This window comes from Lampris incognitus, chromosome 17, assembly GCF_029633865.1.
Source record: "Lampris incognitus isolate fLamInc1 chromosome 17, fLamInc1.hap2, whole genome shotgun sequence".
Taxonomy (NCBI): domain Eukaryota; kingdom Metazoa; phylum Chordata; class Actinopteri; order Lampriformes; family Lampridae; genus Lampris; species Lampris incognitus.
Window position 1 is genome coordinate 7,407,429 of NC_079227.1, and position 15,848 is coordinate 7,423,276.

At 47.3% G+C, this 15,848-nt stretch overlaps 2 protein-coding genes across 3 annotated transcripts in view; one reads left to right on the plus strand and one right to left on the minus strand.

Moving 5' to 3' along the window:
* The first annotated feature begins 542 nt into the window (after window positions 1-542).
* On the plus strand, window positions 543-14,494 carry adprh (ADP-ribosylarginine hydrolase). The gene is made up of 8 exons (XM_056297789.1): window positions 543-611; window positions 4,597-4,711; window positions 7,716-7,824; window positions 8,094-8,192; window positions 8,422-8,527; window positions 10,015-10,281; window positions 11,118-11,332; window positions 13,272-14,494. Exons 1-8 carry the CDS (start codon window positions 604-606, stop codon window positions 13,418-13,420), a joined length of 1,068 nt encoding a protein of 355 aa, XP_056153764.1. The 5' UTR covers window positions 543-603; the 3' UTR covers window positions 13,421-14,494.
* The window catches only part of LOC130128077 (ataxin-2-like protein), a 30,858-nt gene continuing 29,481 nt past the window's right edge, over window positions 14,472-15,848 (minus strand). For both annotated transcript variants that reach the window (XM_056297785.1, XM_056297784.1), the window contains exon 23: window positions 14,472-14,599. In XM_056297785.1, the coding sequence (XP_056153760.1) occupies window positions 14,550-14,599 (50 nt within the window). In that variant the 3' untranslated portion in view covers window positions 14,472-14,549. The remainder of the gene's footprint in view (window positions 14,600-15,848) is intronic.

Here is a 15,848-nt window from a genome sequence, read left to right on the forward strand (position 1 = left end):
GTTCGTGCAGATCCAGCACGTGCGAACCGGCTGGCAGCAGCTTGCAGGGTCCCGCCAGTCAGCAACGGATGCGGCTCGAGTCAACTTCCGCCCAATAACAAAGTCGGCGAATTCGACAGAACCGTAGCACGAAACCATAATTTAATGAATGAAATCATATCGCCCCCCCCACATCCCCCACACCCCCCCCACACACTGCGTTGGTGGGCGGTCGCCGGGGTCTCGGGTCTCGGGTCTTGGGGAGGGGGAGGAAGGTCGGCCAGCTGGTTTCCGCCGTGACATCCGAGGCGCAAGTTGCTAAATTTGGCCCGCTCCGAGCTGCTGCGCCCACTTCCGGTCCGCGTTTCCTCCGAGAGCAGGTGGCGCCTCCGCAGAAGAAGCGACCGCTATAATTCCGCCCGGCGCCAATATCCGAACCCTTACTTCGTTTTTTTAGAAACATATGTTTTTAGTTATTTTTGGGGTAACTGTGGACCAGTATCAAGAGTGACTGGTTTGTGCGCGCGGGGTGGGGGTGAGGGGTGGGGGTCTTCGGAGCCGCGGTGTCCACTTGATCGAACGGCCGCCTGGTGGGAGTCTTTCTCCGGGGGGAGTGACGCAGGAATGGATCGGTGAGCTTCCGTTGGGGATGAGAACAAAACAAACAAACAAACAAACAAACAAGGGATTTTGTAGGAACCGATATGTTAGAGCGCTCTTCTGTTCACCCCCTTCCTTATGCAGACTGCGGGGTCTAGCCTACATCACATCCCACCTCTCCTTAACTGTCTGGCTTTAGCGCCTCTCCCATTGAAACCAGAAACATTTCAACCACTTTATTGCAATACACATACACATATAGTCAGCCCTTAAAGTTGTTTATTTGTTTACCTTTGAGTCTGCTTTAGTAAAAAGTCGAATACGTCAGTTGAATGGATTCAGATTCGGACACCTTTATTTATCCCAGAAGGGCAATTCAGAATAGAAGGGTGCAATAAAGATTTCTGGTAACACTTTAGTATGGGGAACATAAAAAAAACGTAATTACTAGTGAATTAGTAATGATCAAGATGTCACTTTAGTATGGGGAACATATTCTAAGTAACAAAAACTTAATTTACAGAAATTTAACACTATGAACACTTGTAGTTTTGTGTGTTGTTATGTAAGAACAGAGCATATTCATTAAGTGTTAGTAAGGGAGAATAACTCTTCTTGTGGTACTACCACCTTATAAAGGCCATACTAAGCAAAGCATATTGAGATGGTACTACTAATAAGCAATACTTCTGAGGTTATAGAGGGAAAACTCATAGTTAATGGCTTACTGGTTGTATAATAAGGCCATGCAGAATAAGGCATTAATGAGTACGTAATAATGACCAATTAAGAGCCAATATGTTGCTAATTTGCATGCTAATAAGCACCTAATTAATGGTGACCGCGTTCCCCATACTAAAGTGTTACCAGATTTCTTTATACGCTCACGGTGCCCTTAAGTTAGTTTTGTTTTATTACTCCTTAGCTCATAAGTACTGTCAGTACCACTTAACACCAAGTCCCGCACTTAACAAAGGGTTTATGAGTGATTACTTACTACTTTGTTAACGGTTAATAACGCGTTTATCAACGTTATAAATCAGTAATAAGCCGTTATAACTCATTAACAAAAAGACTTGAGTTGCCAGGTTAGGAAACCACGTGACCGACGCGGACGGCCCATCCACATTCCCCACGGACGACTTGACAATGTCACGCAATGCCGACGGAAACGCTGCTTTCCCCGCAGTGGTGTTGGTGACTACAGCTCTAGTGGTTAAGTCCGGGGTCAAGGTTAAGTAGAGCTCAGTGGTTAAGTCCGGGGTCAAGGTTAAGTAGAGCTCAGTGGTTAAATCCGGGGTCAAGGTTAGGTAGAGCTCAGTGGTTAAGTCCGGGGTCAAGGTTAAGTAGAGCTCAGTGGTTAAGTCCGGGGTCAAGGTTAGGTACAGCTCAGTGGTTAAGTCCGGGGTCAAGGTTAGGTAGAGCTCAGTGGTCAAGTCCGGGGTCAAGGTTAGGTAGAGCTCAGTGGTCAAGTCCGGGGTCAAGGTTAGGTAGAGCTCAGTGGTTAAGTCCGGGGTCAAGGTTAGGTAGAGCTCAGTGGTTAAGTCCGGGGTCAAGGTTAGGTAGAGCTCAGTGGTTAAGTCCGGGGTCAAGGTTAGGTAGAGCTCAGTGGTTAAGTCCGGGGTCAAGGTTAGGTAGAGCTCAGTGGTCAAGTCCGGGGTCAAGGTTAGGTAGAGCTCAGTGGTTAAGTCCGGGGTCAAGGTTAGGTAGAGCTCAGTGGTTAAGTCCGGGGTCAAGGTTAGGTAGAGCTCAGTGGTTAAGTCCGGGGTCAAGGTTAGGTAGAGCTCAGTGGTTAAGTCCGGGGTCAAGGTTAGGTAGAGCTCAGCGGTTAAGTCCGGGGTCAAGGTTAGGTAGAGCTCAGCGGTTAAGTCCGGGGTCAAGGTTAGGTACAGCTCAGTGGTTAAGTCCGGGGTCAAGGTTAGGTACAGCTCAGTGGTTAAGTCCGGGGTCAAGGTTAGGTAGAGCTCAGTGGTTAAGTCCGGGGTCAAGGTTAGGTAGAGCTCAGTGGTCAAGTCCGGGGTCAAGGTTAGGTAGAGCTCAGTGGTCAACTCCGGGGTCAAGGTTAGGTAGAGCTCAGTGGTTAAGTCCGGGGTCAAGGTTAAGTAGAGCTCAGCGGTTAAGTCCGGGGTCAAGGTTAGGTAGAGCTCAGTGGTTAAGTCCGGGGTCAAGGTTAGGTAGAGCTCAGTGGTTAAGTCCGGGGTCAAGGTTAGGTACAGCTCAATGGTTAAGTCCGGGGTCAAGGTTAGGTAGAGCTCAGTGGTTAAGTCCGGGGTCAAGGTTAGGTAGAGCTCAGTGGTTAAGTCCGGGGTCAAGGTTAGGTACAGCTCAATGGTTAAGTCCGGGGTCAAGGTTAGGTAGAGCTCAGTGGTTAAGTCCGGGGTCAAGGTTAGGTAGAGCTCAGTGGTTAAGTCCGGGGTCAAGGTTAGGTAGAGCTCAGTGGTTAAGTCCGGGGTCAAGGTTAGGTAGAGCTCAGTGGTTAAGTCCGGGGTCAAGGTTAGGTAGAGCTCAGTGGTTAAGTCCGGGGTCAAGGTTAGGTAGAGCTCAGTGGTTAAGTCCGGGGTCAAGGTTAGGTAGAGCTCAGTGGTTAAGTCCGGGGTCAAGGTTAAGTAGAGCTCAGTGGTCAAGTCCGGGGTCAAGGTTAGGTAGAGCTCAGTGGTTAAGTCCGGGGTCAAGGTTAGGTAGAGCTCAGCGGTTAAGTCCGGGGTCAAGGTTAGGTAGAGCTCAGTGGTTCGGCTATCTGTGTCTAATGACATGTTTTCTGAGAGAATGTCTACGGAGAATCTCCCCTACCTGGCCTCCCCCTCCTGGCAACCCAAAGTATTTTCATTAATGCATTATGCCAGTTTATTACTGATTTATAACACATGAATAAATAAGCTAATAATCATTAATAAGCAACTGCAAACCACCTGGACTTTTATGAAGCTTGCTTTATTGCCCAGTGGATTAACCATCGGAACCGTAAATTAAACATTTGCACTTAATACTGGAGTATTTGAGGAAGAGCTGTAATGTTAAAGCCAGAGTAAGCTGCAGGCCCAGTATTCAAGACACCACAGATTTGTTCACATATGCACCCGACTGCAGTTCTTCATCACCAGTAAATGAGAAGCTGAACCTTTGACAGTCAGATGATATGATATATTGACATGCTTATGATATACTGGTTTATGTAAGTATTTGTTACTGAAACGTTCATTTTAGTGTTTAAATTTCCATCGGCAGACCTATTTGATACATCGTTACACTGGTGGACTCAGGGATGGGGCAGGGGTTCCCCCAGGTTCGAAACCCCCCCCCTGCAAACGTGCCCTCTCGGATGCCCCTACGGTAGATCCATCCATTATCCAAACTGCTTATCCTGCTCTCAGGGTGGCGGGGATGCTGGAGCCTATCCCAGCAGTCACTGGGCGGCAGGCGGGGAGACACCCTGGACAGGCCGCCAGGCCATCACAGGGCCCCAGTGGGTTTCATTACTTTGTAAAGCTGCCCTGAACCAGCTTTTTGGGGTGGATATGGGTAAACTCTACGCCAAATGCTGAGGACAGAGGCAAAATGTTATCTTAACTCCAAAGTATTTCAATGAAAGCGATGAACCTTAACCCTATGGTAGAGAAAACACGATAAAGTACCCTGTAGGGTGGCCCAGTGTGCAAGACACCGTGATATAGTGCCCTCTAGGGTGCCCTTCCAGTTAGGGCTGTCAATGAATATTCCAAATTCGAATAAATAACCGAATTCCAAATTGTAAAAAAAGACAGACATACGAGTATGAAAATTAATATTCGTTTGTGTGTGTGTGGGGGGGGGTAGCAGCACTACCGCTGCTGACTGCCTCGCGAATTCTCGCGAGCCTTGGCCGCTGCACTGAACACGCTGCACGACGGACAGGAGTAACACATCACTTTCATTGGTTGGAAAGGAAACTTAAGTCAAGCCGTGTGGTAAAGACGGTAGAGTTCAGATTTTCACTTTTCTGTTTTTCTGGCCGCTGTCTGCATCCCCCCCCCCCTCCAGTCGTGCTAAGGTGGAGGATTATAAGGCAGCGATGTTGCTGAGCGGGGTCGGAGATGCCCTGGGCTACAGGAACCAGCTGTGGGAATATAACCAGTCAGGGCCGGCCATTCACCAGGTAGGCCCACTGAACAGCCTGGAAAACGCAGCCTCACAGCTTCAACATGTAAAGCACACATAGCTACAACACGACTCGCAGCACCACCCACCCACCCACCTTCATCAGCACTTCACGCTCCTCCTCTGTCGTTCTCTCTTGTGCAGGAGGGCCCGATTTGGTTCCCCTCTGTTATCCATAAAATCAACAAATACACCCCCACCACCCCCCAGTGATATCCAACCAACACCCCCTTGGTTCTGTAGTGTCACTGTCTGTCTCATATATACTATGTAATGTCTGATTATTTCTCTGTTACCTTGTATGTATTGCTGCAGTATAGTACCATATCTGACTTAATGGGTTATGTCTGTCTGCATGTACTTGCACCCAAGGGTGTAGGACAGAGTTTTAAATTGGGGGGCCAAAGCCCTGTAAGCAGGGGGGGGGTTCGGGGGCATGCTCCCCGGAATTTTTTTTAAACGGTTTTAAACTGCCATTTTACGACAGTTTTCAGCAAAGAAAAACATGTTTCATGGCCACATGACAAGGCCTCCCCCGGAAGACTGTATTGATGATAATAAAGAGTACACAACAGTGCAAGAAAGCAATATGCAACAGAGTGCAACCAAACATGCATTTAACCTGCCTGTACTGCACACTGCGAATACTGTACAGCCTCGTAAGGCCAGGCTGCTGTACTGTATGCAACGCTCTGATGTAGCATTTCAAGCTAAACTAGTGTAAACCAGTGTTTCTCAACCCAGTCCTCAAGGACCCCCTATCCCGCAGATTTTCATTGTAACCCTGCATAGGTGGCCCTGCTTGTACTTACTCAACCAATCATCTCATAGCAATTAATTATGCAAGGTGTGCAAAATCTGACATTCATTGCTGATTGGTTGAATAACTACAAACAGGTACCTATTCAGGGTTGCAAAGAAAATCTGCAGGATAGGGGGTCCTTGAGGACTGGGTTGAGAAATACTGGTGTAAACTACTACTCGACCCTTTAGTCGAGCGGTTAGTGATGTCGCCTTGTGGTGCAGTACACCCCGTATCGAATCCCGCACCCGGCACGAAAATAACCGGTTACACTGGTGGCAGACACATCTCTGTCTCTAAAAAACCCCACCATGGACAGTCAAACTAGACCAGATGGCCAAGTGTACTGGACCAGCTCGCAGGTACTTTATGACTCATTATAGACAGATCATTGAGAGGAACTTCTTTTTCACAGTTGGTGGGCGAGGGCGTTAGCTAGGGGCTAACGTGTCTTATTGGTAGTTTACAGTCGTCACCCTCTCCCGGAAGCGCGCCCCCGCGCTTTGTTATTCCCGCGCTCCGAAGAGACTTCTGAGGATCCGCACACTTCCGGATCCCGCCGCTGCCACCAAGGTAACCGGTTATTTTCTTGCCCGGTGCGGGATTCGATACGGGGTGTACTGCACCACAAGGCGACGTCACTAACCGCTCGGCTAAAGGGTCAGCCCCGTTAGCTAGGGGGCTAACGTGTCTTATTAGTAATTTACACTAGCTAGCAAAGTTACCCAGCAGCTTAGCAGCACGTTATGAAGTTACCAGACTACCAAAACCCGGTACTCTGAAATGAACGTACACGCTATATAAAACACAGTGTTCCCAGTAAGGTTCACGTGACCCGCCCCCCCCCCCCCTGTTAACGTCGTGACCTTTGTTTGCGCGGCTATCACAACGTCTCCGCTAGCTAGCTAACGTTAGCCTCCCCGCTCACTGGCTAGCATGGAGAGGAGTTAGCACAGATAACATCTACTTACTTAAATCCATACGTTTCAACCTCGGGTTTCATCGCAACGGCGTGTTTATCTTTTAAAACACTTGGTTTGGGGAGGGAATTTACAAACCCGAGCGACGATGAAGAGAGGAGGCCTCACCGCTGCTGCCTCGAGAAGTGGAGCGCGCCGCTGCCACGTCACCGCCACGTCACGGTGACGCGACAGCTAATGGGTTGGACCCTTTAGTCGACTGGTTAACGTTGTCGCTTGCGGAGCGGGAGACACAGGTTCGCGTCCCGGCCATGGCGACGGTCTCCCAGACTGCCCCCCCGAATTCGCTACAATATATACATCCATCCATTATCTTATCCTGCTCTTCTGCATATATCTAGTAGTGGATGTTCTTGTTTATTGAGGGGGGGGGCTTTTTCGACCCCCCACAGTGAGGGGGACTTGTTCCAACGCCCTCGCCCACCAACTGTGAAAAAGAAGTTCCTCTCAATTATCTGTCTATAATGAGTCATGAAGTACCTGCGAGCTGGTCCAGTACACTTGGCCATCTGGTCTAGGTTGAGTGTCCGTGGTGGGGGATTTTTTTTTTAGAGACAGTTTCATCTTTGAAATCTGTTCTACTTGGTCAATTGTTGGAAACACTTAAGAGACCTCGGGAATTCTTTCACTCTGACAGAAAAGTGCGTTGATCCCAAAGATTCAGAACTTGTTTAAGCTTTCTTTCCCCCCCTCTGAGAAGGCGGCAGCATTTTTTTTGTTCATACTCCATAATGATGTCGCTCACTACCGACGGCAAACAGAAGGTGATCGGGCCTTTGAAGTTATGGCTCCTCGCCTCCTCCTATAGATATATAGTCTATATCTATATCTATATCACATAGATATATAGATATCGAGGATCTGCCGTCTCTGCTGACGCCTTTACAAAGCAGCTGGAGACTCGTTTATTCAAACTGGCCTTCGCATCGCCTCGTGCTTTCTAGTGATTGTCATTTTGTGTCTTTTTAAGGTTGTTGCGTATGTTTTATCTTTTTTTATACTGTTTTTATGGTCTTATTTTCAACAATTTTACTCTCGTGAAGCACTTTGTGACCTCGCTCTGGGAAAGGTGCTATACTAAATAGGCTTTGCTTACTTACATAAATACCTTTGTGCAGAGCCGGTGAGAACGGCTGAACACTGGGTAATCCGCATACGTGCTTGTCAGAAGGTGCAATTCAGCCAAACACACGTGAAGCAGCCCGTTCATCTCCTGACAGGAACTGATGGAGCTCGGCGGACTGAAGAACATCAAGGCCGAGCTTCCCGATTGGCCGGTGAGCGATGACACGGTGCTACACCTGGCGACAGCAGAGGGTCTGGCTACAGGTGAGAGCAAAATTACCTGTTTATCTCTTCTGTTTGCTGTTTTGTTGTTGGGGTTTTTTTTTAATCAACATCGACCTGCCTCGGAGTAGACCGATTCGGCGCTAAATTTAGTGCAGATGTGACCTTCTCTCCTCCCCATGGGTGAAAATCTAAAAGTCAAGAGGCTTTTCCACTGCCTTTCTTTCCAACCTGCTGATCGATTTGGGCTTTTCAGATGTCTGGTGACAAGATCTGTTGTGACACGAGCTTGGTTTGTGTTTTCCTGGTAGGGAAAATAGGGGAGGAGCTGCTTCACGAGGTGGCCACTCGCTACGTGGAGGCCATGAAAGACATGGAGGGCAGGAAACCAGGCCCTTCGAGCATCCTGGGTGAGTGAGAGAGAGAGAGAAAGAAATAGAGGGAGAGACAGAAAAGGATGTAAAGCGAGAGAGTGAGAGATAAAGCGAGAGAGAGATGGAGAAATTTTAATCTTGTCTTCCTCTTTCACCAACACTGCATGTGTGTATCCGTCTTCCTCTGTCTCCCTGCTCCCATCTCTCTCTCTCTCTCTCTCTCTCTCTCTCTCTCTCTCTCTCTCTCTCTCTCTCTCTCTCTCAGGTGTATCCCTTCTCAGGCCGGGGGAGGAGGGGGGATATAGAGTGCCTTATAACCTGGAGGCGACTGGCTGTGGGGCGGCAATGAGGTCCATGTGCATCGGGCTGAGGTAAAAAAAAACACAAAAAAACCGGTCGCCATGGAGACAACATCCACCACAAACACTAAAGTAAATCCACGACTTAACGGTTTTCGTCTGTTTCCTACAGACTGGTTTATTATGGACAATCAATTATTAATAATCACCGGCTCTGAAGTGGGCTTTTCTTGAGTCAATACCAGAAGTCTAATTGTCTTGTCATGAAATATTCAGGAAACTTTGATGAACCTCTGCCTCGGGGAGAGACCCTTTTCAGGAGTAAAGGGACTGGGGGGGGGGGGGGCTGGTAGGCCTGCATTGATCTGTAGGTACAAAAAAAAGCTCCAACTGTTTAAGAGCCATGATTGATGGAGCTGTGAAGTAATACCTTACTTTCAAATACTGTACAAGAGCTCACGGACTGCCGAGTCTGGAATATCCCCGGCTGGCCGAGAGCCTCTACACACCGTCCTACATGTTTTGCCTTCATGGCTGAGCACCCGAGGGAGAGGAGGACCATCATGTAGGACTTTGTGACCATTGAAGGTCCGGGACTCTACCAGGGGATTCAGAGTGCTCATTAAAAGTGATTTAAAGAATAAATGAATAAAAGGCCGTGAGACCTGCTGCGGTCCTGAGGAGGAAGGTCAGAAGCGTAACGTAATGACGGAGTTCCACAGCGGTCTCAGACTTGAGGTTAAAGTTGATGTGGAGGCTCGGGGCTGTTCTGGGGGCGGGGTTACAATCAGGCTAGACATGAAATATATTTCATTCTGGTTTATATTCCAGGTTTTACCTGCCACTCCTCCCTGATCATGACTTACAGTGAGTCCGGCAGCTTAATAAAGGTTAAAGGTCACGAGGAACCGTCGATAATTCAATTGAGCGACTGGAATTGAGAACAAATTACTTTGACAAATACTATTAATGGTTCTAAACTGGTCTAAACTGATTAATTAATGATGAATCCCACAGTCCACAGACATGTAGGTCAGGTGAATCGGCCGTACTAAATTGCCCCTAGGTGTGAATGTGTGCGGGCCTTGTGATGGCCTGGCGGCCTGTCCAGGGTGTCTCCCCGCCTGCCGCCCAATGACTGCTGGGATAGGCTCCAGCATCCCCGCCACCCTGAGAGCAGGGTAAGTGGTTTGGATAATGAATAAATGTGCTGTTAATGGTTTTATTTAATGTTTAATCTGACGTTTGTATTTTAGAGGATACACTAATGGGAGGCTTGAACTGTTGGCTTTATTTTTTTTCCAAATATCTCTTGAATTCAACTGCCTATTTTCCCTATTTACATAGAAAATCTTCACTGCCGGCTCCGGATTAACTGCAGTTGTGTTCAGATGCGTTGGTCGACATAGTCGACGTGACCTCCACGCCGACAAAGCAACGACAACTTGATTTCGTTTCAAGCTAAAAGAGTCTTCTCATCTCTGCCAGACAACCGGTTTTGGTTTTGTGCTTCATCCGAACGTCACCTGATCAAGACTTGCATGCATTTGCTCTGGCAGGTACCCCAAGCCAGACCAGCTGCTGTCGCTGGTGGCGGTGGCCGTGGAGACGGCCAGGATGACCCACCCTCACCCCACCGGTTTCCTGGGAGCCGTGGCATCGGCGCTTTTCACAGCGTACGCTGTCCAGCACCGGCCGATCACCACCTGGGGTGTGGGCCTTCTCAACGAGGCCTGTCCAATCGCCAAGATGTTTGTCGAGGGTCGTGGCTTCGCTGTGGAGGAGACGGAGAGAGACTGGAATTACTTCTGCGAGAAGTGGCAGTGGTACGAGCCTCGTGAATTGCGACAGGGTGTAGGTGCGGGGGAAACTGTCACAGAGTTTGAATAACATGGAGCTATCAAGCTCCTTCGGTCTCAAGGTGACAGCGGGCTACACGTCTCGTGATGGAAATTGGTTTACATTCCTAGGTTTATATATCTACTACTGTTTACCACTATATAAGACATGGTATGGCTGTCTTTTATGTCTTAGCAGTGGAGTTATTTCTACCTTACTCAGCAGCGTTAAAGCTGAAATCCGCGATTTACCTGATCAGGCCTTCCTTCTGGCAGCAAGAACTACAAAAAGGTGTAGCAGCCGTTGTGGCTCTCGTGTCTTCGGCTCGGCAGTAAACAGTTCCCGCCGAAGCTAACAGTCTTATGTATTACAAGCTACACCAAAGCACATGGGGACACCGTTATACTATAATATTGACTGTAAAAATTTAGATTGGCGGTCCAACAGAAGCATCGCCACATCATGTTTCAGTCCTTTTCCCTGTTTGAGTAGGAATGTGTTTGTCGCTACACCAGTGTTTGTCCTACCAGACCGAAAATTTCAACAGCAGCATATGGAGAGCGTCTCCAACCGTGGTATAGATGCCAGCTAGCATTATGCAACCTGACTCCATGGTCCAACTTGATAGAATAACTACTTATGAATGGAGGAAAATTACAGTTCAGCTTTAAAAACAGCAGTACAGCTGGACAGGTGACCCTGCCTGCCTGACGGCGATAGCGCTTCTATGGATCCTGGAATGGTGGTTGGTTTTGTGATAATATACTGCCAGACCAAAGGAAAAGGGACATATTCAAAATAATTTCGTCTGTTTGCTTAAAAGGTACCTGGATGTAAGAGGGATCTCCAACGGGATAGGTCCCGTTATCTGGCCCACCTCCTACGGGCCAGCTGAGAGGGACGAGGCCTATAAGAGTTTCAGCCTGTCTGGCTGGGCGGGACGAAGCGGTCACGATGCTCCAATGATTGCCCTTGATGCTTTGTTGGGGGCGGGGTCAGACTGGGAGGAGCTTATGAGCAGAGCAGGTTTCCACGGAGGTCAGTCTGAAATCACTTCATTTCTGACTGAAAGTTGATTGATTCAGTCTCCTCTCCTTCAGAGTTACACTTCTCTTCGTTCAAAAGTCCCACGAAATGGCATTCTGAGCATCGTAAACTTCCATAATTTGACATATAGCCAAATGAAATACAACGGTTGGATGGAATTTTGTGACGGTAAAGAGTTTGATTTAACTGACAGCCAGTAAGGTTCGGACATTTGTAGAATATGGACACCGATATACTGTTGGCTAGTTTCAGTTTGGTGGTAGTTCACTCGTCTTCCCTTCCGTCAATCTCGCTCCCATTCATTCTTCGGGTATTTTGTTGGTGCATGCCTGTAAATGCAGGGTGACATAACTAAAAAATTATGGTGTTTTACAGGACGAGAAAATGAATTTTAACTAATTATAATAGCCAAATGTATTTAACTACCTGGCAAGACAGAAAACAAGCAGAGCTGGAGGTTCCTGAGGGCTAGATTGAAAACTGCTGTTCTTTTCAGCACACAATCTTTACAACAGATGTTCAAGCAAATTAAACTTCTGCTCGAGACCCTTGGGGACTGAATTAGCCTTCCGGGTGTGGTGAACTGAAATTAGCCGTCATGCAAAAAGGAGAAGCCGTTTACTTTTGACTGCATCTAAACCCCAAAGCTGGACCTTAATTGTAACCTCTACCTCAGGTCTGAGCCTAACTCCACCCACTGTATAGTTTTGAAAAATGCTAAAAAGTGGGCAAGGGGCTGGGGGGGGGGGCAGGGATGGTTGTGGGGAGGGATGTGTGAGGCAGGAGCAGCTAGGGAGATCCGCAAGAAGGGCCCGGGCGCACATCCAGATTTGCCCCCGCACGCCCCTGTGGTCTCCTCCACCGGCCTGCCTTCCGGTAGGGCATCGGTCGCCACCCCACAGAAACACGGTGGAGACGGAAGGGGGAGGTGGGTCCACCACCTCTGATAAGAGGACATTAAAATTCTGTTTTTTTCCCCCCATGACGTAGGTAAGTCCCAACCAGTTGACCCTATGTCAGCATTGGCCTTGCAAGGTTCGGGGCTAATTTTAAACAGTAGATGGCGTGTTTTGCCATTTTCAACCCATGAAAGGCCAATTTTTATAGATTTGGTAAGAAATGTCCATTTTAACACCAGTGTTTCTTCACTGCACAGTCATATCATTTAGTTTATACCTCCAAACACCCGTAATGGCTTTGCTTAAGCTAATGTTATATTCTGACTGGATGCTTAACATTGATCATGTAAAATAGATGCCTTTGCACTGGTCCTGCAGGGTTACCTCATCTGAATCGTATGATTTTAGCCAACCGACAACCCCATAAAGAAAGCCGACACATCAGAAATATTTACAGCTTTTATCAAAAGATTAATTTGTTCGCACACTTAAATGGCGATAGAGCATGTATTACTTCAATTTGGCAAAGGTGTTTCTGTGAAATCCTACCTCGAATGAAACTGCACGGGCAATAAATACCACGTGGTCGAATACGAGGGAGAGGCTGAAAGAGAAAAGTGGCGAGGTTTTTTTTTCCAATTTTCTTACCAAGGAAGATTATGTAACATCTTAAAGCGGCGCATATTTTTAGCTGGACTGATCCAAACTTCTTTGGAGCCCACCCAAACCCCTGGATCTATGCAAATAGTCCCGCTAAACACGAGACTAAATATCAGTTTGTAAGTTAGATGCCAGGTTCGTGAAGTGCTCGCCATCTAAAAATACAACTCTGGCAAGGAATCCTGAAGCCAAGTGATAACCTTTCTACCCTGACCCCGCACTACATACAGCGAAGAGCTGTCAGGGCTCAGCCCTCGATTTTAAAGGGGGTTAGTCTAAAAATAACCACTTCAATTAAAACTGGTATGTCGAGGAACATTTTCTTCACTGCGGGACTCCCACACCTCTCCATCTCACGGTCTTTCCTCCAGGTGACAGCGACAGCACGGCCGTGATTGCCTGCTGCATCTGGGGCCTCCTCCATGGCACCCAACAGGTCCCCGAGGGAAACTACAGCAACCTGGAGTACCGGGACAGATTAGAGAAGAGTGCAGAGGTACTCTTCACCCTGTCACACTGACCAGAGGATGGCGAGTGTCACACCACGCCGCTGAGGGGGAAACCGGGACATACAGTGGGTCAGATCTCTTGGACGTGCCGGGTGGTGCATTGATCCGAAGCTCTCTCTCTACGAGTCCCAGCGTGCCGTCATCTTTACCTGGAGGGCTAGCCGAGCATCCCACTGACCGACCCAGAGAACCCAGTCCCTTCGCCAAAAACAACTACACCCCCCTCACACCAACCTGTGGTCTGCAGAGGATGGGGACTGATACTCGCACAACCTCGGAGCTCCTCTTAGTGGTCATTCTGCCTTAATGCTAGAAGAAAAGGAATGCTGCCAGTGAATTAATTGTTAACAAATGTGATGCAGAGAACACGTCTGGGTGGTAATTATCCTTTCTTTGTTCGGTTAATTTAGTAGCAGAAGTTTATGAAGCCTCACCTGAATAGTTATCACCAACACAAATAAAACATTGTCTGATTATTTCACAATGCCTAGAAAAACAAATGTAAGAATAAAAAAAGAAATTGTTTAATAAATCAGAGTTCTGCAGTTTAGTTGAAAACTTTATTTTTTGGTCATTGTTTTTTTAAATTTTTTTTGAGATTTTCATATTTTACTGTTTAAAATGTCCTACGGGAAAAGGGGGAAATAAAGGGAGAAGGGTTGGTTTTCACTACCAGGGCATAAAAAAAAGAAAAAAAAGAAGAAAAAAAATCCCGTTTTGCTAAAAATCCTCTCTCCTCTGCACCCCTCCATGCTGTCAATCTCCGAGAAGTTAAAACGTGTGTGTGAGTGTGTGTTTGTGTGTGTGTGTTTGTTTGTGTGTGTGTGTGTGTTTGTGTGTGTGTGAGAAGTCCGCCTGTCATGATATCAAAGGTCTTTGAAAGGGGAGGCGTTTGGGCAGAGAGTAGGAAGGTGCTGGGATTGGTTGCTGTTACTGTCCGTCACTTTCTTCAACGTTATCCTCCTGATTCTCATGGCTGTTGTGCAGGTGAAGGGGGCGGGGCCACAGCAGAGGGCTAAGGTGCTGAGTGACTTACTGTCCTGTCAGTTTGTGGGTCGCCTCCAGGGGGCGCACGGGTTGTTAGAGCTGGTTCGAGGGTGGTGGGGTGGGGTTGGGGCATATGATGGGGGTGAGATGGGTTCAGTTTCCGGGAGGGTGGAAGGGAGAGGGGTGTGTTTGGACTTGCATTGCTGGAAAGAAGAAAAAAAAAGAAAAAGAAAAAAAAGGTGATTTTTTTAAAAATTATTTTTTCACTGACCAATTTATCTCTAAATTAAATACCAAAGTATTCCTACATGTTTCTGGCTGAAGCACAACCCCTCAATTTTCAGTCTAAAAAACATAAAAATTAAACAAAATAGCAAGCTCTTGCATACTGGAATGGTGTATCGTTTATTTTTAGCTATGTGCAAAAAAAACCCCAAAAACATGGGACTTTTGCACATAACTTTGCTCGAATAAAGTATACACCATACCTGTATACAAGGAACATCTCAGTTTGTTTACTTTCTATAAGTTTTTGGGTCTGACAGGGAGCACCTTCCCCCACTGTTTTGTGCAGTATAATCGCTGGCTTTTTCCCCCCGAAACCATTTTCCCCCCAAAACTAAACTGTCTGCACCCTGGTATTTTAGACAAGCAAACGAGTTTCAATGACCCCGTTTACACTTGGTTTTAAAATGTGTTTTTTTGCGATCGGATCACAAGTGGACAGCGCTAAATACAAGTGTAAACGACCACCAAAACCTTTTGTGAACTGGCTACTCAAACCACTTGCCGAGGTGGTCTGGGACGCATTTGACCACATATCTTTTGTAGTGTCAACGCTAATGCGTCCTGATGCGTCCCCGACAAGGACGTAACAGGAAATCTTCTTCTTTGCAGTAATGAAATCTGATCACAAGTGGTCAGCAGGACGCATTTGGAGACGCATGATAGACACAGGTGTAAACGGCGATGTGTCTCGCTGTCCACTTGTGATCCGATCGCCTAAAACACATTTTAAAACCAAGCGTAAACAGGGTCAATGATTCCCCTTCAGTAGTACAGACAGACACAGACATGGGGGGGGGGGTCTTTTTAAATGTGACTGTGTGGATGCACTTTCCCCTGGAAACAGTGCATTGCTCGACATCCCAGATAAGGCAGAACAAGCTGGTAGAACACTTTTGCCAATAGATACGTCAACATCAATAAGTAAAACTCAGATTCAACCATGTATTTTGTTTGGTGGCAGGGAAGGTGCTGACCCAACACTGGTGGCCGTTTAATTTTGAATTGACCTCTGGGATTTCAGTCAAACATCACCGAAGTTACCAATGTCATCACAGGTGTCTGTGAATCAGGCAAAACATTTTTGACAAGTGCTAACTGAAATTAGCAGCACTTCCTTTAGCTGGTGTTTAAACGCCTCCCTAAAATGCAGAACCTAGTCTTCAA